This window comes from Excalfactoria chinensis, chromosome 2 (genome assembly GCF_039878825.1).
Source record: "Excalfactoria chinensis isolate bCotChi1 chromosome 2, bCotChi1.hap2, whole genome shotgun sequence".
In the NCBI taxonomy this organism is placed as follows: Eukaryota; Metazoa; Chordata; class Aves; order Galliformes; family Phasianidae; genus Excalfactoria; species Excalfactoria chinensis.
In genome coordinates, this window is record NC_092826.1 from 49,294,381 (window position 1) to 49,311,325 (window position 16,945).

General features: G+C 37.5%; 1 protein-coding gene across 1 annotated transcript in view; it reads right to left on the minus strand.

Moving 5' to 3' along the window:
• Positions 1–16,945, minus strand: part of PIEZO2 (piezo type mechanosensitive ion channel component 2) — a 283,067-nt gene that overhangs the window by 88,859 nt on the left and 177,263 nt on the right. Inside the window, exons 8-9 of the mRNA XM_072330043.1 lie at positions 4,790–4,952; positions 11–142 (exon numbers count right to left, since the gene is read on the minus strand). Of these exons, the coding sequence (XP_072186144.1) occupies positions 11–142; positions 4,790–4,952 (295 nt within the window). The remainder of the gene's footprint in view (positions 1–10; positions 143–4,789; positions 4,953–16,945) is intronic.

Below are 16,945 nucleotides of genomic sequence, written 5' to 3' on the forward strand. Positions count from 1 at the left end.
GCAGTCTTACTTTTCTCTCATCAGTTGTATAGTGGCTTGCATACCACAGACTGCGTCTTCTCTCTGCTGTCATTGGAATTGGGCTGCAGGGTATTTCTTTGTCATCTTCTCTGCTCTCAGATTTCTCTTCATCAGGTATCTGCTAAAGAATACAAACAACAAGACTAGTTAGAAATTTCCAAACAAAAGCTTCTCTCAAGAGAGAGTTATATTTTCCCCTAACTGAAGTTCCCTCTCAACATATCTTTGAAATATCTATTACTATTTAATGGATGGATGACTTTGACTGAGATGACATTTTCAGAAATGATGACAGAGCTTTTCTATAACTGCTAGTCCATCAATGTCAGGATGTCTTCCGATGGCTACATCAGAATTACACAGACTTCCACATTTTACCTTAGTATACAGTCATATCATAAGCTATTACAGAGATGTTTAATTTTCAAAACAGTGTACTGAAAGAAAGTTAACTCTTCTCAACTGCATACATAAGTGAAAAGACAATTCTCCTTCATCAAATAGCTGAAGAATAGAAAATACAAGCCAAAATCTTTTCAGGGTATGTAACTATTTTTAACTCAACTCAGCAATCCACGTCTCAATACATGACAATGTTGTCAGTGCTGGTCCTCCATCTAGGTTTGTTTTGGCTTGCTTCTGATTTGAGTCACAGATACTTACATGTGCATTCATTCTCACATGAAAAACTAAAAGGTGACTGGAAAAAGCCTACATGAATTTACCTCAAGTAAAGCATGCTTGACCAACCTGATTGCTTTTTATGCAGAAATAACTTAGTGGATGAAAGACAAGCTTCCATTATCAAGTTGTTTAATACTACCCTACATCATCCTTTCTGACAAGCTGGTAAGATATCTATTGATCGGGTGGATCTCAATATGGGTGAAGAACTGGCTAGACTGTCTTGTTCAAAATCAGAATGGTAGTCAGTTATGAGTGTAGTTCCTCCGGGACTGACACTGTATCTGGTAGTATTCACTATCTTCAAAACCATCTGGATGCTGGGATTGAACGTACCCATAACTATTTTCCTGTTGGGAAATGTGCTGTATTACTAAGCATATTACGAAGCACGCAGGATTGATTCTAGTAAGAAACAAAAAGGGCTTTAGTGGGGTTCTGCATTCCTGCTGAACTTACTGAAGCCCAAGAAAATTTTAAGTACCAAATTTAAAGAATTACTAAATTATGCTTTCTTTCTTCATGACTAGTATTAGTCAATTAAAGTACTGAGCCAAAATCTCACACAGTTGTATGACTTGTTGCTTAAAACCATGCCTACTAAGCTCCATAAGGCCATCTCTAATGAGAAAGTACACAATTACTTTTGCAATCTAGAACCCAGGGCCAAGTCTCACTTTATAGGAGTTTAATAGGACTTAAGTGCAAAAGCTCTGCTGAGCTGCAGTAGAGTATGCACAAATTTTAATAGCATTATTCTGAACTTATTATCTACAGAATAACTGGCCAAGTCAACTAATTGTCACATTTCATTTCAATCTAAAGGAATGGTTTTTGAGGATTTAGGATTTTTTCTCCTGCATGTTTTGCAATTTTTGCTTAGCAGATACTTGTATTTCTGTTTCAGATGAAATTCAACATCTGCTCTCATACTTGTTTTACTTAAATTCTGCTTACTGCCAACAAAGACATATCATATGACATAAAAGCTAGTTTTCAGAGGAACTTGGTGTCTCAAAGGCAGGGCCTCAAATTAAGCTTTTTATGGGAACTAGCTGGTGGTAAGGGTTCGCTTTGCTTTTGCAAAATCAGATGATGCATTAGAATAAATCAGGAAGCTGGGAAGAGGTCTGCAAAGTTACCCATGGGAACAGAACATCTAAACATCCTAGCTGGTCTTGAAACTCTTCATTCCAGTCTTAACACTAAAGTCCTATTTTTTAAATCTTGACTTAGATAAACAATGGTTATTAATTTGGTTTTACTTCTCAGACGCAGTGGAAGCAAAATTCAGATATGATTGTGTATTTATATTTGGTTGCAAAAGGGCATTCCTAGCCAAAGTATAAGATGAAATATACAGACTTTGTGCTTAAAATACTTATTGCTGCCATTTAAATCTTTAATGTAAATATGAGCCATAAAGAACTGTTTATCAACAGCATTTAGTTTGGCACAAGGATGACCAAAACAGTACCAAAAGGCCTGAGATGTAGATAGTCATTTTAGTAACATATTTTTAGCCTAAGATACTATAAGGAATGATGGGGAATTTGGTTTAACCTTTATACTCCAGAATATACAATATTATGGAAACAATACTCCAGATGGGGCCTCACAAGAGCTGAGTAGAGGGGGACAATCACTTCCCTCTTCCTGCTGGCTACCCTTTTTATAATGCGGTCCAGAACACAGATGGCCTTCCAGGCTGCAAGCACACACTGCTGGCTCATATCCAGCTATATATATAGATATATATCTATATATAGTCATCTGGTTACAACTTGTGGGAGTCCTTTGACTTGTCTAAATCTTCCAGTTCTTCCACTACTTGACCAACTCTCAAACTTCTCTTAATTCAGACAATCCTAAAAAGTTCTTTTATAAAAGGACACTCCATAAAAATGCTTGAACTCTGTTAAATTCTATACTGTTCCTTACCACTCAACAGATAAAATGAATGGGCCTTATTCATAAACTCAGTCCTGCAAGTAACAAATACAAGTTGAAATCCCCAGATGCAGATCTAACTATAATTTGCAGAGGTAGAATTTCACAAGACTCAAATTTAGAGCAAATTAGGATCCAAAATAGCAGGCTTAAGAAAAGGAAAACCTCTACTGACCTCCAAAGGCATTCTGCAGAAGTAAGATCCATACAGAATACCACACAGACACACCATACAATCTTTGAAATGTCATACACGCTGTGCATTGACAGACTATGGTGCTCACACAAAAGGTCTTCACTTTGAAACTCATTTGAAGTGAACATTGTTCTTGTAAAATTGTTGATCAGCAGCAGGATTCAGAAAGAATCTCCAGAGCACACCTCAGTTAGACCGCCTATTGAAATTCAGCAGGAGTTTTATCTTCAGGAGGACCTGAAGATACAGTTCATTCAAGAAGGATTCAAGAAGGTCTACGTGTCCTAAATTCAACATTTTAGAATCTAGTGCTCCTGCATTACCTTTAGTTTTTGTATGCATCATGATTTTATGATTTTTGGTTATTGGTATTCTACATCATAACATTATGTAGAGCACTGGGAGTTAAAGAGTTAATACTCCTGTTCCAGGTACCTGTCCTGGAAGAGAAGAATAACTACATACCCCAGAGGACTCTGCATTCAGAGAGGAGGTAACAACCCTAGCAAGGTCATGAGACCACACTATCCTCCCTTCTGCTTCTCCCAAGCGCACATCTCGCCTCAGCATTCAAGTAAGGCCTTCAGCTTTCACACACTCTCTCATATTTGATTTATTAGCTCCAATTATAATTGTATTGTATTACAGTGTGTTATCTTGCATTCTGATATCTTATTTAGTAAATTAGTTTGTTTTTCCTTAGAACATTGCCACTGGTTTGCTTTGGGGCCCATCTCTCTACCCTTTCTCCTTTATCCCTTTCTGGGTTATAGATCTGCAGGTCCCTCCACCCCGCTAGCCACAGAACTAGGCTGAAAACAGTCCATAAAATATTGACAGTATGTCTTTTTTGGCTGAGTCAGTATTCCATTATACCTAATCTAGCATACATGATTTGTTCAAAGCAAGTTTTGTTCAAGAGATTCTTCTGAACATTTGTGAGACACTTATTACTGTACTTTACAGCAATTTACAGAGAATAACTGTTTTACATTAAACAGCACATAGCATATTGTCATTGTCTTCTATGAATAGGCAGGCTAGTGATGAGGTCCTAAATCCAGAGTACTTTGAAATCACTGGAGGGTGAAAGGGGAGGATACATCCCTGCAATGAATCAATTGTGCTGTATGTTCTTCACATATCAAAATTTTGTTCAATGAAAGCTGAAATAAAATTATTTCTGCATTTAAGCAATCAACAACAGTGGCTAGCAGGAGAAAATCAGAAAGAGAAAGATGAATTCCAGATCAAGGGCTTCAGTAAAGGAAAAACAAAATGCATATGGACAAAAATTGGCATAAGGAGAATCATGTTAAAAGTAGTAAGTTTTGCAAATCTCATTATTTATTTCCTTTCAACAACAAATACTTGCAGCACTGTATTACCTGCCTCAGAAATAAGCTTAACTTATAGGTTTTGACCTATAATTTGAGTTTTCCTTTTCAAACACCCATTTCTCCTCACGGGGAGAATCATTTCCTAAGCATCTGAAGCTTCCTTGGGAGGGTGGGAGAGGGGGAGTGAAGCAAAATTTTGTATTACCTTCCATGTAGCCATGCTTTTGAGAAACATTATCTGTCATTAAACTACTCTTTTCTTATATTTACTCACTCTAATTTAATTGTTTGGAAAGCTTCTCTAAATCAACTTGTTCTCAGAGACTGATTTTAGTGTCTCATGGTAATATCCATCCTATTCAACATGAGTAGTGGTGGCCCTGCTGTGGCAAGGGGGTTGGAACTTGATGATCCTTGAGGTCTCTTCCGGCCCAAGCCATTCTATGATTCTATCAGAAAGTCTGAACTCACATTAGCAACTTGCACCTGGCTCTTTCCCTGAGCTTACGTGAATGCTTGTACCTCTTCTAGGAAGAACCTGCACAGGCCAGTCTAACAGTCATTAGTGCTAAAAAAAAGAGAAGGAAAACACTCTTACAATGGGCTCTTGCAGCCAAAGGCGGATCAGAGTTGCAAGGGTGTAGTACATCACCAGCAGTAAGACTGGATTGGCGTGGTGATACCAGTGTAACTCTTGATTTTTGATGATCATCCAAGTGCTTGAGCAATTTGTCTGTGTAAGAGAAGTGACACCAAACAACCTGGGGATGTAAAAAAACAACCAAGTTAGAGAATAGACACCAAATCTTCCATGGTTAAAATGCTTTTTGTTTCAAAATTATTTGCTTACTGACAGTACTCTGGTCAAAAAATTGATCTAAAATGCAGTGAATATCTTCATCCCACAGTATTTACTGTTCAGGAATGTTTTGTTGTTGTTGTTGCTGTTGTTGTTGTTGTTTTTCTCTTAGATTTCCAAATAAAGCACCTATTATGTCAAATGTAAAAACTTTAAATGACCTGAGACCTTTCAGCTCAAGGCTGCAGAACAGAGGGAGAGAATCAAGCTGTACGGCCATTTGGAAAATCACAGCAACATGACATTTCAAAGCGATTTACTGAACTGACATACAAAGCCATTCCATGCACTTTGCCAGGATACAGCTATAAAGCACATCTCCTCAGTACATCAAATGGCTTATTGAAAATTCTTTTTTAAAAAAGATAAAACTGTTAATAATGGTCTAATTATGGAAAAAAAACTTGTAGATGCACAGACCTCGACTGAACACACAGCTGCTGCAAAGAGAAAAGGACAACATTTGGCAAAGCGACAAAGCAACTAATATCAATGAGATGAGATTATTATTTCTTGAAGGACTAGGATCTCACCATATTTCTCTTAGGTAAGAAGCTTATGTTGGAAAAAGAAACTCTGAAGAATAGAAAAAAAACAAATCCCTAATATTTTTAATTTTAGACAAGATGTTTGATGCTTTGTATCCGAAACAAAACTGGTAAAAAGTCCTAATTAACCTGGTCCTTTCAGTCTGAGATATTTTGCTGAGTTCCAAAGCTAGTTCATAAAGTCACCATAGCATATGATGTCAGGATTTATCATAACAGTTTAATTTATTGACAACTTTCTACAACGTGCCTAAGAGTTTCCAACTGTTACAAGAAATAGATTTGATTCCATGAGAAGTTTAAGGAGAAAAAACATCTCAGATTTACTCTGAAAGAGTAAAACAAAAGCATCACAATAAATGTGGATTTTTTAAAAGTTATTTTTTATTTTTACTGCCAGTGAATTTAAAAATAAACAGTAAAGTTTTAAAAGATTACTTCTTTTACCTATTAAAATACAACATGGAAGGGAGAATAAATACAAAGTATGATACTGAACAGAGATGTACTGCCTGAAATCTGCCCATTCAATGCTATTAAATGAAAATCAAAAGATGAAAGAGAGGTTGTTCATTCAGTGAGGATTAGTGGCAGGGGTATAATACCATTAACTGCCAGAACTAGTGCTCCATAGTATTTTATTAAACAATTTATCAGCACTCCCTTCTCCTTCTGATTGTCAACAAGAGCCAAAGGCTATAAAGACTTCAAGACTTAGAGCTTTTGGGTGGATCCATGGTTGGAAAGGATAAGAAAAAACAAAGTCCTGTATACAAAATAAAATACTGTAACTTAAATGAGCTGACAGACCTGTGTTTGGAGTTGATCCAGATTCAAACTTCTGTAGCATCCAGGCAAATTCAGACCCGGTGTTATGGTTTGACTCTACCTGACTACAATACATGCTGGACTCTATTCCGTTCATATTTCTATCAGCACAGAGGAACACTGATTTGTCTGCTTTCCTCTCTGCCAACTGACATGTAATTTTGACTCCTTGATGATCAGGGTTATTGAGCTCCATCTTCCATCTTTATTTCAGAGAGCATTCCTGCATCTTTCATTCATCTTAATCTTCTCTGTGTAAGCACAGCACCAATCACCCTGCTTCTCTTCACAAATGTCTCAGAATCAGGTTGCAGACCAATTCTTACTGAACTGAGACATCTTTCCACTGACAGTGAATGCTGAGTATTTCCTACAGAAATCAGGGAAAAACCCTTCTGCCAGGCAGACCTGAACTTATTATCACATATTCCATTCTCCTGTATAATGTAATGTAACTATAACAACTCAAAAACTTGTGTTTTTATCTCTGCTGAATAGCACATAATCTTACCAGTTGGGAAAATGTATTGTTTTGGTTAAAACTTCATTCTCCTAGCTTCATCTACGCGCTTCAAATTATCCATGTTTCCTACTAAGGGTATTAAGTCTGCTCCCACCTGGTCCTGCATTCACTGAATGCCAAGTCATAATGTACCTCTTCCATCTTAGTTGAGAACTAACCAGCAATACATTTAAGGCATTTCATCCTGTCTCATAAATCATTATTCTAGAAGAACTCCTGCTAATTTCTAAGGTCTTCTGAGTTACTGAAGACTGTTAGTAAGAAAGGGTCTCAGTACAAATTCCTCATGTCCAAATTCAAAAACCCTTTGATGTCTTGGAAATGCTCCTTCTGTCTACAGGTCTTCAATTGGGCTACAGGTTGCTACTCATTCAATATACACTCAACCATTATCATCAATAAGAAATACTGGTGCAGAACATTTTTCAATGACATACAGTCGTCATCTCTTATTTGAAGCTTTTAAATAAACAGGAACGACTGTCATAAAACATGCCAGCATTTACAGTAGGCAATATATACTAGTACATTATTCAGTTCTGCATATTTCATTCCACACTGTGCTCAGTAGTAATGAGGTTCGACTATATTTGTTACCAGCTCCAATCTTTGTTTGACTTTGTCTTTCCACATATGTACATACAATTAGTAAAGCTAGAATGCATCTTAGATGAAGGAAACCAGATGCCAAACAAGACAAGAAAGTGCGTATCTGGATACAGAAGACAAATAAACAAAGACCCTTACTACTGGAGTCTGTTTACTTTCTGCATTTAAATTCATAAGCCACTAGAGATTTGCTGGATGCAATAGATCCATTTTTCTGTTCTTGCAAAGAAGCAAAGTTTGTGTTTTTCAATGTCCTCATTCTGCACTTTATTTCAAAATACAGAGCAGAAATAATTTGGAAATTTTTAGGAACTACAAAGAGCCAAGAGGAACTCAAATATCTGACTAAGGCACGTTCTGAAATATCACAGTGAAAAGCATTTCCTACAATAAAGGTGGTATTTATTTGCCTAATTCCTGCTCTATTCATTTGTTTTCCCAGCAAAGCTTCCTACTGAATCTGTGAATCAGCCTTCTGGCAGATGCACTTTCACCTTCTGTAACTCTATGGCAAAGTTGTGACCATAAAAACAAAACACACACACACAAAAAACCCACCCAAAAAATAAATAAATAATAAAATAAAATGACCACTTTCTGCTCTCAGTCTAGTATTAAAAAACAAAAGAACAATTGTAATTAAAAGAATCCTTTTGTTCTCTCAGCAGTTTGACTTAACGAGTTACTGAGGTGGTGCATTTTATGACTCCACTATGCAGATTGCTAAAACTTCTCCAACACGAATTATTTTAGTATGACTCCAGTATAGAAAATAATTGACATTAACCACTACTCATGGTAAAAATATGAACAAAAATGCTTACAAAAGAAAAAATAACAACAACAACACCCACACAAATATGTGTTTTGAATACAGAATTATCAAACACAGTTATTACGTATCTATTCAGTCTGTGAATTTTGCCTCTGGAAAAAACGATCTGGAACAATTTCTTTGTAAAAATGATTCTGTCATTTCAGACCCTGGATGTATCCCTTCTGCCATACATTGCTGCAAATGTACTGGCATACCTGTCTGCTGCAGTCTTTGTGAATATGTGCCACATATCTGGTGTACAGCCGACTCTCTCAGGATCATACCCTCATCAGGACTGAAAGTGGGGCTATATAACATTCCCACCACAGTTTACTCTCTCAAACAGGAGCTGATTTCAGACTAGGATTTATTTCATAATTTCCAAGATCAGGATGGAAATAATTCTGACTTCCTGCATAGCATATGAGATGATAATTCTTCTACTGAACAAATGATATTGTGGTTGAATTAAAGTTTACAGTGGCATACAATTATGATTTCAGGTGCTAGCAAATCTTTTATTGCCATACTATTTTCTACTGCCCTTAATTTATGCAATACTTTTGTCTAGATGAGTTTTCCAGTTGCTGCATCTTCCTAAGACTCTGTGTGCTACCTTATATAGCATCTTTTATACTGCATTTCCCTATACAACAGACTAGAAGTCATCTTCTTGCATCTATCTTCTCTGAGCTTCACAACTTTATCAACCTCATCCAATGATGCAGAAAATTTATAATCTACCTCCATCACACTGTACAGCTTACCACTGTTTATACAGCCTAATTTTTGCACTTGGACACCTCTAAAATATTAGAGTAGAAGTATGTAGGTTGCTCTGAAAGTAATGCCTTCTATTTATTTATACAGAAACTGCAACAAAAAGCACAATAACAGTATTTGAGAGAGGGAGAAGAGAAGCCCACTATGTAATGGGTGCTGAAAGCAGAACTCCTAAATGCATGACTACCAATGTTCACCTCAGCAGTTCACAGACTCAGAAAGTTTGATTTGAATAAAATGAATGTACTGCCTTAGAGATTATTTTAACTTGTCTGAAAGATCTTTGGATGACACTGTACTAAAATCCTGACTGAGTTTGGCAGCTATTTCATTTGTTTAAGAACTAGGAATAAAAATTACATAAATTACATAACTCATGCCACTTTAATTACAGAAGCAGATGCATGCAACACTCATAAATATGCACCAAAATATATTAATACAGCAAAAATTTGCAAGTTCTCTGAAGAAAGCTCCAAAATAATAACTTGCAATGATTTACAGACTCAGCTCTGACTCACTAAGAGGAAGCAGAAGGCATACAACAGCTTTTCTCATGAGTCCAACCTACTTTATGACAACATGCAATCCCCACATAAATAGTTCATGCAGTGCTTTCGATCAAAGAGGACATCAAGTGATTCACAGTGGAAGGAAAATGTCTCTCATTGTTTCCTATTGATCATGATTCCTCTGAAGAGACTGAGAGAACAGTGGATTCTCGGACTCGTCAGGAATTGTTGGACCACTGTGAGCTAAATGCAAGTGCTGGTGAGACTGCACAGTGTTTTGCATTTAGCTCGCACACATTCTAGCTGGTCATCTATGACTGGCAACAGCAACTGCACAGTTTTACACTTTTAATCACCTTCACTGCAAGCACATCACTGCTTAAACCTGCAGCCAGATTTGTCAAGCATTTTCCTAAAAGCCTCCTATTCCAAATCATTCTGGTCAGAGACACTGTGTCAATAAATTAACAGTATGTGTTAATATTACGACATACTTTAAAATGTTCCTCCTTCACAAAATTAAGGAATAGAAAAACCATCTCTGATACTTTAAAATATAATAAGAGATTGGAGATAATAAAGAAATAAACCAGTGGTTGCAAGACACGCAACTTTCAATATTATATTCTTAAATACTTTTTTTGAGGTGTCAGAGCCACAAAAACAAACTGAAAACAGTTAACTGGAAGAAAAAAAAGAATGAGAAGAAATCTGTGCAGCTATTGCATGCAGTGCTTCATCATCTGTTGGATGCCAGAAGCTTCTGTTTCCGTAGGATGCAAAGGCAGGATGTCTGAAATTCTGGACCCAACGTGATTCTGTTATCAAGGGAAGCTATTACAATGTGCATTTTTACTGAGAATTGTGTCTTTTGATTAAGTAGCAAGCAAATATATCCACTAAAAGAGGAATTATCTGGATGATTAATTTAACATGAGAATAAATTGCTGTAATGGTTCTCTCATTTTAAAGACAACCATGCCAGTTTCTTTAAGGTTGCTAAATGTAGTTTCAGAAGGTTATATTTTTTGTCTGGTTAATTCATTGCTTTTTGTTTCATTTTGTTTTATCTTTACTAATTTATTTACTAGCTGGCATTAAGAAATTCAAAATCTAATATTGCAGCAGTACAATGCTGATTTCTCTGAGTAATATTAATTTGGAGTATAGAAGCAACTTACACTTTCACATCCATTGTTGCTTTGGCAGTGTGCCACAGAAAGGTACAGATATCTGCTATTATGAATAATATTATATTATGTATATGTAGTATGCATATTATTATATAGAATAGTAATTGCTTTCTAAACCCTCTCATGCATAGATGCTATTTGTGTACGTACACTGCATCATGAATTTTGCATACTGTAATATAAAATCAGTATGGAATACAGGAACATTGAAGTACTATTATTTTATTTAAACTATTATTTAATAATACTATATTATTATAATAGTGTACTTAGAACACTACTACACACAGAGTTTTGTTGAAATGTATGAGATTACAGATGGCAATTCATAGCTACCGAGCCTTTTTAACACAGTTTTAAAGTCATCTTCATCCAAATATTCCTGTTACTGTGTGTAACATCTGAACAATTGCTTTTTATCCACAGAAAGCTGGCTGTACATTACAAATACTGACTTATTTAAGCAGGAAAGAGTATTTCGCAGCCCTTGCTTCCTGTTTCAGGAAAAGATTTACCATAGACTAATAAAATAAAATAAAATAAAACAATGATGCAAGACTGCAACTTCGACATGGCAGCAGACTGGAAATTAAATCCAGAACAGGGCAATGAAGATTACAGTTTGAAGACAATGTTTGTATCAAGCCACTTCAGGAGCTGCACATCCTGATGTTGTATTTAGGATTACCAGAATTTTTTTGCTGCAGCCAGTACAGCCTGGATGGTTATTCACAGCAATGGCATCAGAGACTTCAGCTATCTGGGCTGGATTTGGGGAATCCATCTTTTTAGAACTTCAATTTTATGAACAGTCTGATTCTTTACGTCATCTGGATATCTATTGCACACTTACTGCACTTTCCTTACATGGAAGGATGGGAGAGCAGTGACTGGGACTGAGTTAGAATAATTATTCAATAGCTGAGCCCTAAAATGAAGATGCTACAAGTGATGAGGAGATAGGCAGGGAGGAGGAGAGGAGAGGAGAGGAGAGGAGAGGAGAGGAGAGGAGAGGAGAGGAGAGGAGAGGAGAGGAGAGGAGAGGAGAGGAGAGGAGAGGAGAGGAGAGGAGAGGAGAGGAGAGGAGAGGAGAGGAGAGGAGAGGAGAGGAGAGGAGAGGAGAGGAGAGGAGAGGAGAGAACCACATTGTGTTTTATGCTCCAGGATATACAGCAGGAACACAATATTTTTAAATAAATAGTACAACATGGGGAGAAAAGAGGTGGGAAAGTGGTAGGGATGTAGTGCATTAAGCATCCTAAAGTGTTAGGGTTAAGATGAACAGAAGGCTTTTGGTCTTGCATGGTTTGATAGGGGGGAAAGTGATGAACAGGAAAATTTGCATTTAACTTTTCAAATCATATTATTTATAAGATTTTTCAAAGATGGAGCAAATCTTTCAACCTTTTCCTCAGCTCAGCAAAACAATTGTGCAGGGAGATACTGCAGACACAAATTTCAGCCCACAGCTGGGTGATTATTAAAATCATATTGTTAAAATTATTAAATTTATCAATTTCTGAGTGATATAAACTTTAAAAAGCATTGAAAGTATTTGTAGTGCTTAAAAGCCATGGACCCTAGACATGGGTAATTCAGAACTGATGAAATGGAACTGTGCCATATTAAGAACAAAAAAATATCTGTTTGTGTTGAGAAGAATTATGATTAATTTCAGCTTAATAGTTAATAAATTTTTGGAAATATTTGAAAACAGACTAAGACTAGAAGTGTTTTCCTTCAGAGCGTTGCTATCACAACGCTCTTACACAGGCATATACACAATGAATATAGGCTAGGTGGGTAGATTATTCTAACTTTTGTTTCAATATAATCATATTTCTATAGCTCTTTAGCAGATGTCTGTGCACTTATTTTCTACTAAGTCTCAGTTTCCATAGCTTTTATTGGATCAAAGCTATTCTGGCAATGACAAAACCAGCCCTGGTATATCTCCCACCCTCTTCTAAACATCAGCGACTTTTCTTTTAAAGGAGAACTAATTTCCAACACAAAACTATGCATGAGAAAACCCATTAAAAATAAATAAATAAAAGAAAAAAAATAGTAATTTAAAACTTGTACGCTAATGTCATGCATATAATGAGGACAGAGAGAAATTATGAGCCATTAATCCAGGAAGCAGCAGAGATGAAAGGATAGCTTCAGGGGCTGTGAACTATATACGAGCTGGCAACAACTCTGAATAGAATACAAATCTTTATTCAGAGTGAAAAAAATAAAAGACCATAAAAGTAGCCACAATAAAATCACTTTACTGTCAAGTGAATTAATAACTTTAAAACAGGATGTTAAATCATATCTACTACATAACCTGTTTCTTTAGAGTAACCAGATAATGGAATTTTCTTCGAGACTATGTGACTGGAAGCTGTTACAGACTGAACATCCATTAAGAATGACTGAAATTCAGGCATTTAAATACTTCATATATCTAAAATAAAGCAGCTTCCCCGAGAGGAATTTAAAGCTGAACATAAGGATTTGTCAGATACACCACATTTCATCTGGTAATCAAACACTTCTAGTGACCTTCTACTCCAAAAACCCATAGTATGCTTTCATTGCCTTAGAGGCAATAATTCCCCAACGTTACCATTAATAGTGGATGTAGGTATACAAATGCCTTGGTTACTAACACAAAATCTGTCTCTAAATCTGACATAAAGATTTTTCTTATCAGTGGATTTCCTCTCTGAATCCCCAAGCTATTTCTTGAGCCACTGTAGGGCTCAGCTATGCTCTGAATTTCTAGTGAATGTTGATATTGACACTGACCTTTTCAACACATCAGTGAACTAGAAATGCAGTGATTTTGCTTTAGCCTTTGGGGACATTTACTGGGACTTCCAGAGGTGAACATCTGCTAAGCAAAGATGCTGAAGCACTGTCTTCCAGTATCTTTTTTCCCATTCTTTAATATCAGCCTCACAGATGAGTTGCCAGCATAGAGGGATCACCAGATAGGAAGGCAAGAATAAGGTGAAACAGGGATGAAGCTGCAAGTTGCTTTAGGGCCCCTGCCTGATTCCTATACAAGAGGCTCTCTTGCAACACCATCCTCCCTTATAAGCAGCAGCATCACTGCTTAGAAAGCAGCCCTGAAGCTGCCAATCCCTACCCCAGTAAGGCTTGGCTCCATAGCCCTACCCTAATGGCTCCTGCCATTTCTGGGGTAGAGGGTACCCAGATACTCCCTTCTCATTTTTCTACCACAAAATTGCCCATCGAGGCATTTTAAAACTATTTCAGCTATAAACAAGGGTCATTTTGGGAATCCCTAAGGCTGTGGGAGCTGAGCCAGTGTTTCACAAAATCACAAGATTGTAGGAAGAAAACTGGAGATCACCAAGCCCAGCTCCTCTGCTAAAGCAGGCTTGTAGGATTAGAGGAGAGAGAAAGAAAAGCCGCTGCAAAGAAGAAATCTTGATGACATTGAGAACGGTGGGTTGACACCCTCTTCACTTCCATGCACATGTACACACTCACTGCAATCCAAATGCAGCACCATCTGGGGAAGAATAACACCCAGACAGCACCAGCAAAATGAAGTTTTCAATATTTTATTGCATTTTCTGCTCAGAAAAGAATGAGAAAACAGGTCCTGGTTTCTACACAGCCATGTGAAAAACAGAAGGAAAACTGAAGGCATGCTCAGAAACATCTCTGGCCACAAATGCTTCCCTTTGCCAAAGGATAAGCTTGGACACCTCAGCACACAGCAGGAGGCATGGCTTAATGATATCTGTCCATGCCAATTAGTAACTAAGGTTATTGGTTTTTCAAAGTGAGTTGGCAGAGCTGCTGAAGGAACAGGAGCCAATAGTTTTACCACAGAAAGTCTCACACATGCAGAGCAGAGAGGACAGCCTCTATCCTGAGCCTCAGAACTCGGTCAGGGAAAGCAGCCCACCAGCCTTCTTGTCCTAAGTTTGGATGCTGGGAGAAGGATGGATTTATGCAACTAGTCCACTGCATGTAAGCTCCAGCTGATATCAGACAAAAAAGACCACACTCAAGTGGCCCTGGTGAGCATCTGGCACTTAGCAGGGCAGTGCTACCTGATCAGAATGTGCATGCAACTCAATACACCAAGCAACCACACAACCATGCATCTGTTTGCCAGCTGAAGAGATTTAATGTCAGCTTTAAAAATAACATATGCAAAAGACCAGAAAATGTTCTAAAGTATAGCTCTGTGCTCATTTTAACTTTGGGGTAATTTGGTCTGCAATATAAGAATCTAAGGACAGAGGCTGCAACCAACAGTTCTGTTTCTTTCCAGGCTCTGACTACATGCAATTCATTTTACTTTTTTCACATTTGAAATGGAAGGATGATGATTTCCAGTCACATAGAGACAGTCTGCTTGTGATGCATGAAGAAGATATTTTCCAGTGAATCCGGACTGAAAGGAAAGCAAGAGTGATTGAGACTCAAAATAAGAGATTCTGAAGTAGAAAACTGAAGCTAAGAAGATATTCCTTTATATAGCAACAAATACACTAAGGCAGGAATGGAAGTTGTCCATCCTGATTATTTTTATATAGAAAAAAATAATATAGCTTGGTATAGAAAAGGAAGATAAAGGGATAATAAGCAATATACCATTGGGAAATGCCAAATTAACTAATTTTACAGCCCAAACTGTATAACAGCCATTTTAAAATCGATTGTAGATTGCACCTCATTGGTTGAATTTTTATCTGCAAATTACCACCTTCAGCTAAATGAACATGAACTAGAGATGAAGTGCATCCTCACAAAGGAACTGCTGTGGGCTGCCACTTGTGCAGATAGATGCTGATTCCCCTGTGTGTGCTCAGCTGAGATCAGTCAGGACTTTTTTCAGTACTACCTCTGAGAAATGTGGGATGATTCATTTGCTAATATTTATTTGTTGAGTTGAAAGTACAAAGAGATAGATAAGTGCTAAATATTTATCATCATAATTCCAGGGCATGCCAGGGTATGAAAATAAAGGCTGGCAAGCAACAGTAAGGAGAGCCTTGTTATGTATGTCAGCAATCTATATAAACCACACCTCCTAATGCCATAAAGCAGTAACAATCTGAATCTGATAGGAAGGGAGTTTGGATCTCTCTGTTATTTTTCTGTCCTTCTTTTAGGCACTTGCTTAGTGATTGTAGCAGACAGATCTGTGTTGTTCCAAAATAAATAAATAAATAAATAAAAGACAATTAAAGTTTCAATTCTTCACAGGCATCACCTGCATGTTCTCACAGGGCAGCCTGTGGCAGGCCAGGAGCCTGTATTCAAATGTGAGTGTGGAAATCATGAGTCGATTCACTGCGTATAGAAGGTGATCTGGCTGTTGCTGACAATGAGCAGAGCTTCTTTCAGTGCCGAGCTGTGTTGGGTGCAAGTCATTGGACTGGATGTAAAAGTGGGAGGACTCTATTATGAATTATTGCACACCCAATTCAGCCAAATAAGACAACGGGCAGGTTTATCATGGCCCATTGGTTCCTGTAAAGTCTTTGACACCTTTCCCCATCCGCTGCACCTCAATATCCCAACAAATACCAAGAAATTGACAACTTCTTCTACTCTTACATTAATGCACAGCTATTTGAGGTCAGAAGACAGCAAGAAGGTGGCAACTTTCCAGCATTATGTCATGCGATGGTGACTGGTTTTATGTTCACAGTGTTAGCTCAGTTTACAGATACAGTGTATGTGTTGTTGGGAATGCCAAGACTCCCCTCTCTCCACTAATGAGAACCACCTGTGATAAAAGAAAACCAGTCTCTCCTGTGTGCTGAGGGCTGTTGTTTTTAAGAGCACATCTCTTAGTTTACATCCCTCGTTGTCTATAAAAGGCATTAGCATGTCTCTTATTTGCATTCCTTTTCTAGTGAAAGGGAAGGTCAAGCCATCAGTCCCCAGTAGCACAACTCCAGCCACATCAGGCATGTACAATGCACTGGCCACATACAGTCCAGTACAGATTATAATGTGGCCACTCCCAGCCCTGTGCCATCATGGTGGTGGCTTTGCCCCACTGAGCATCTTGGCCTAGTCCTGGGTGCACACCCAT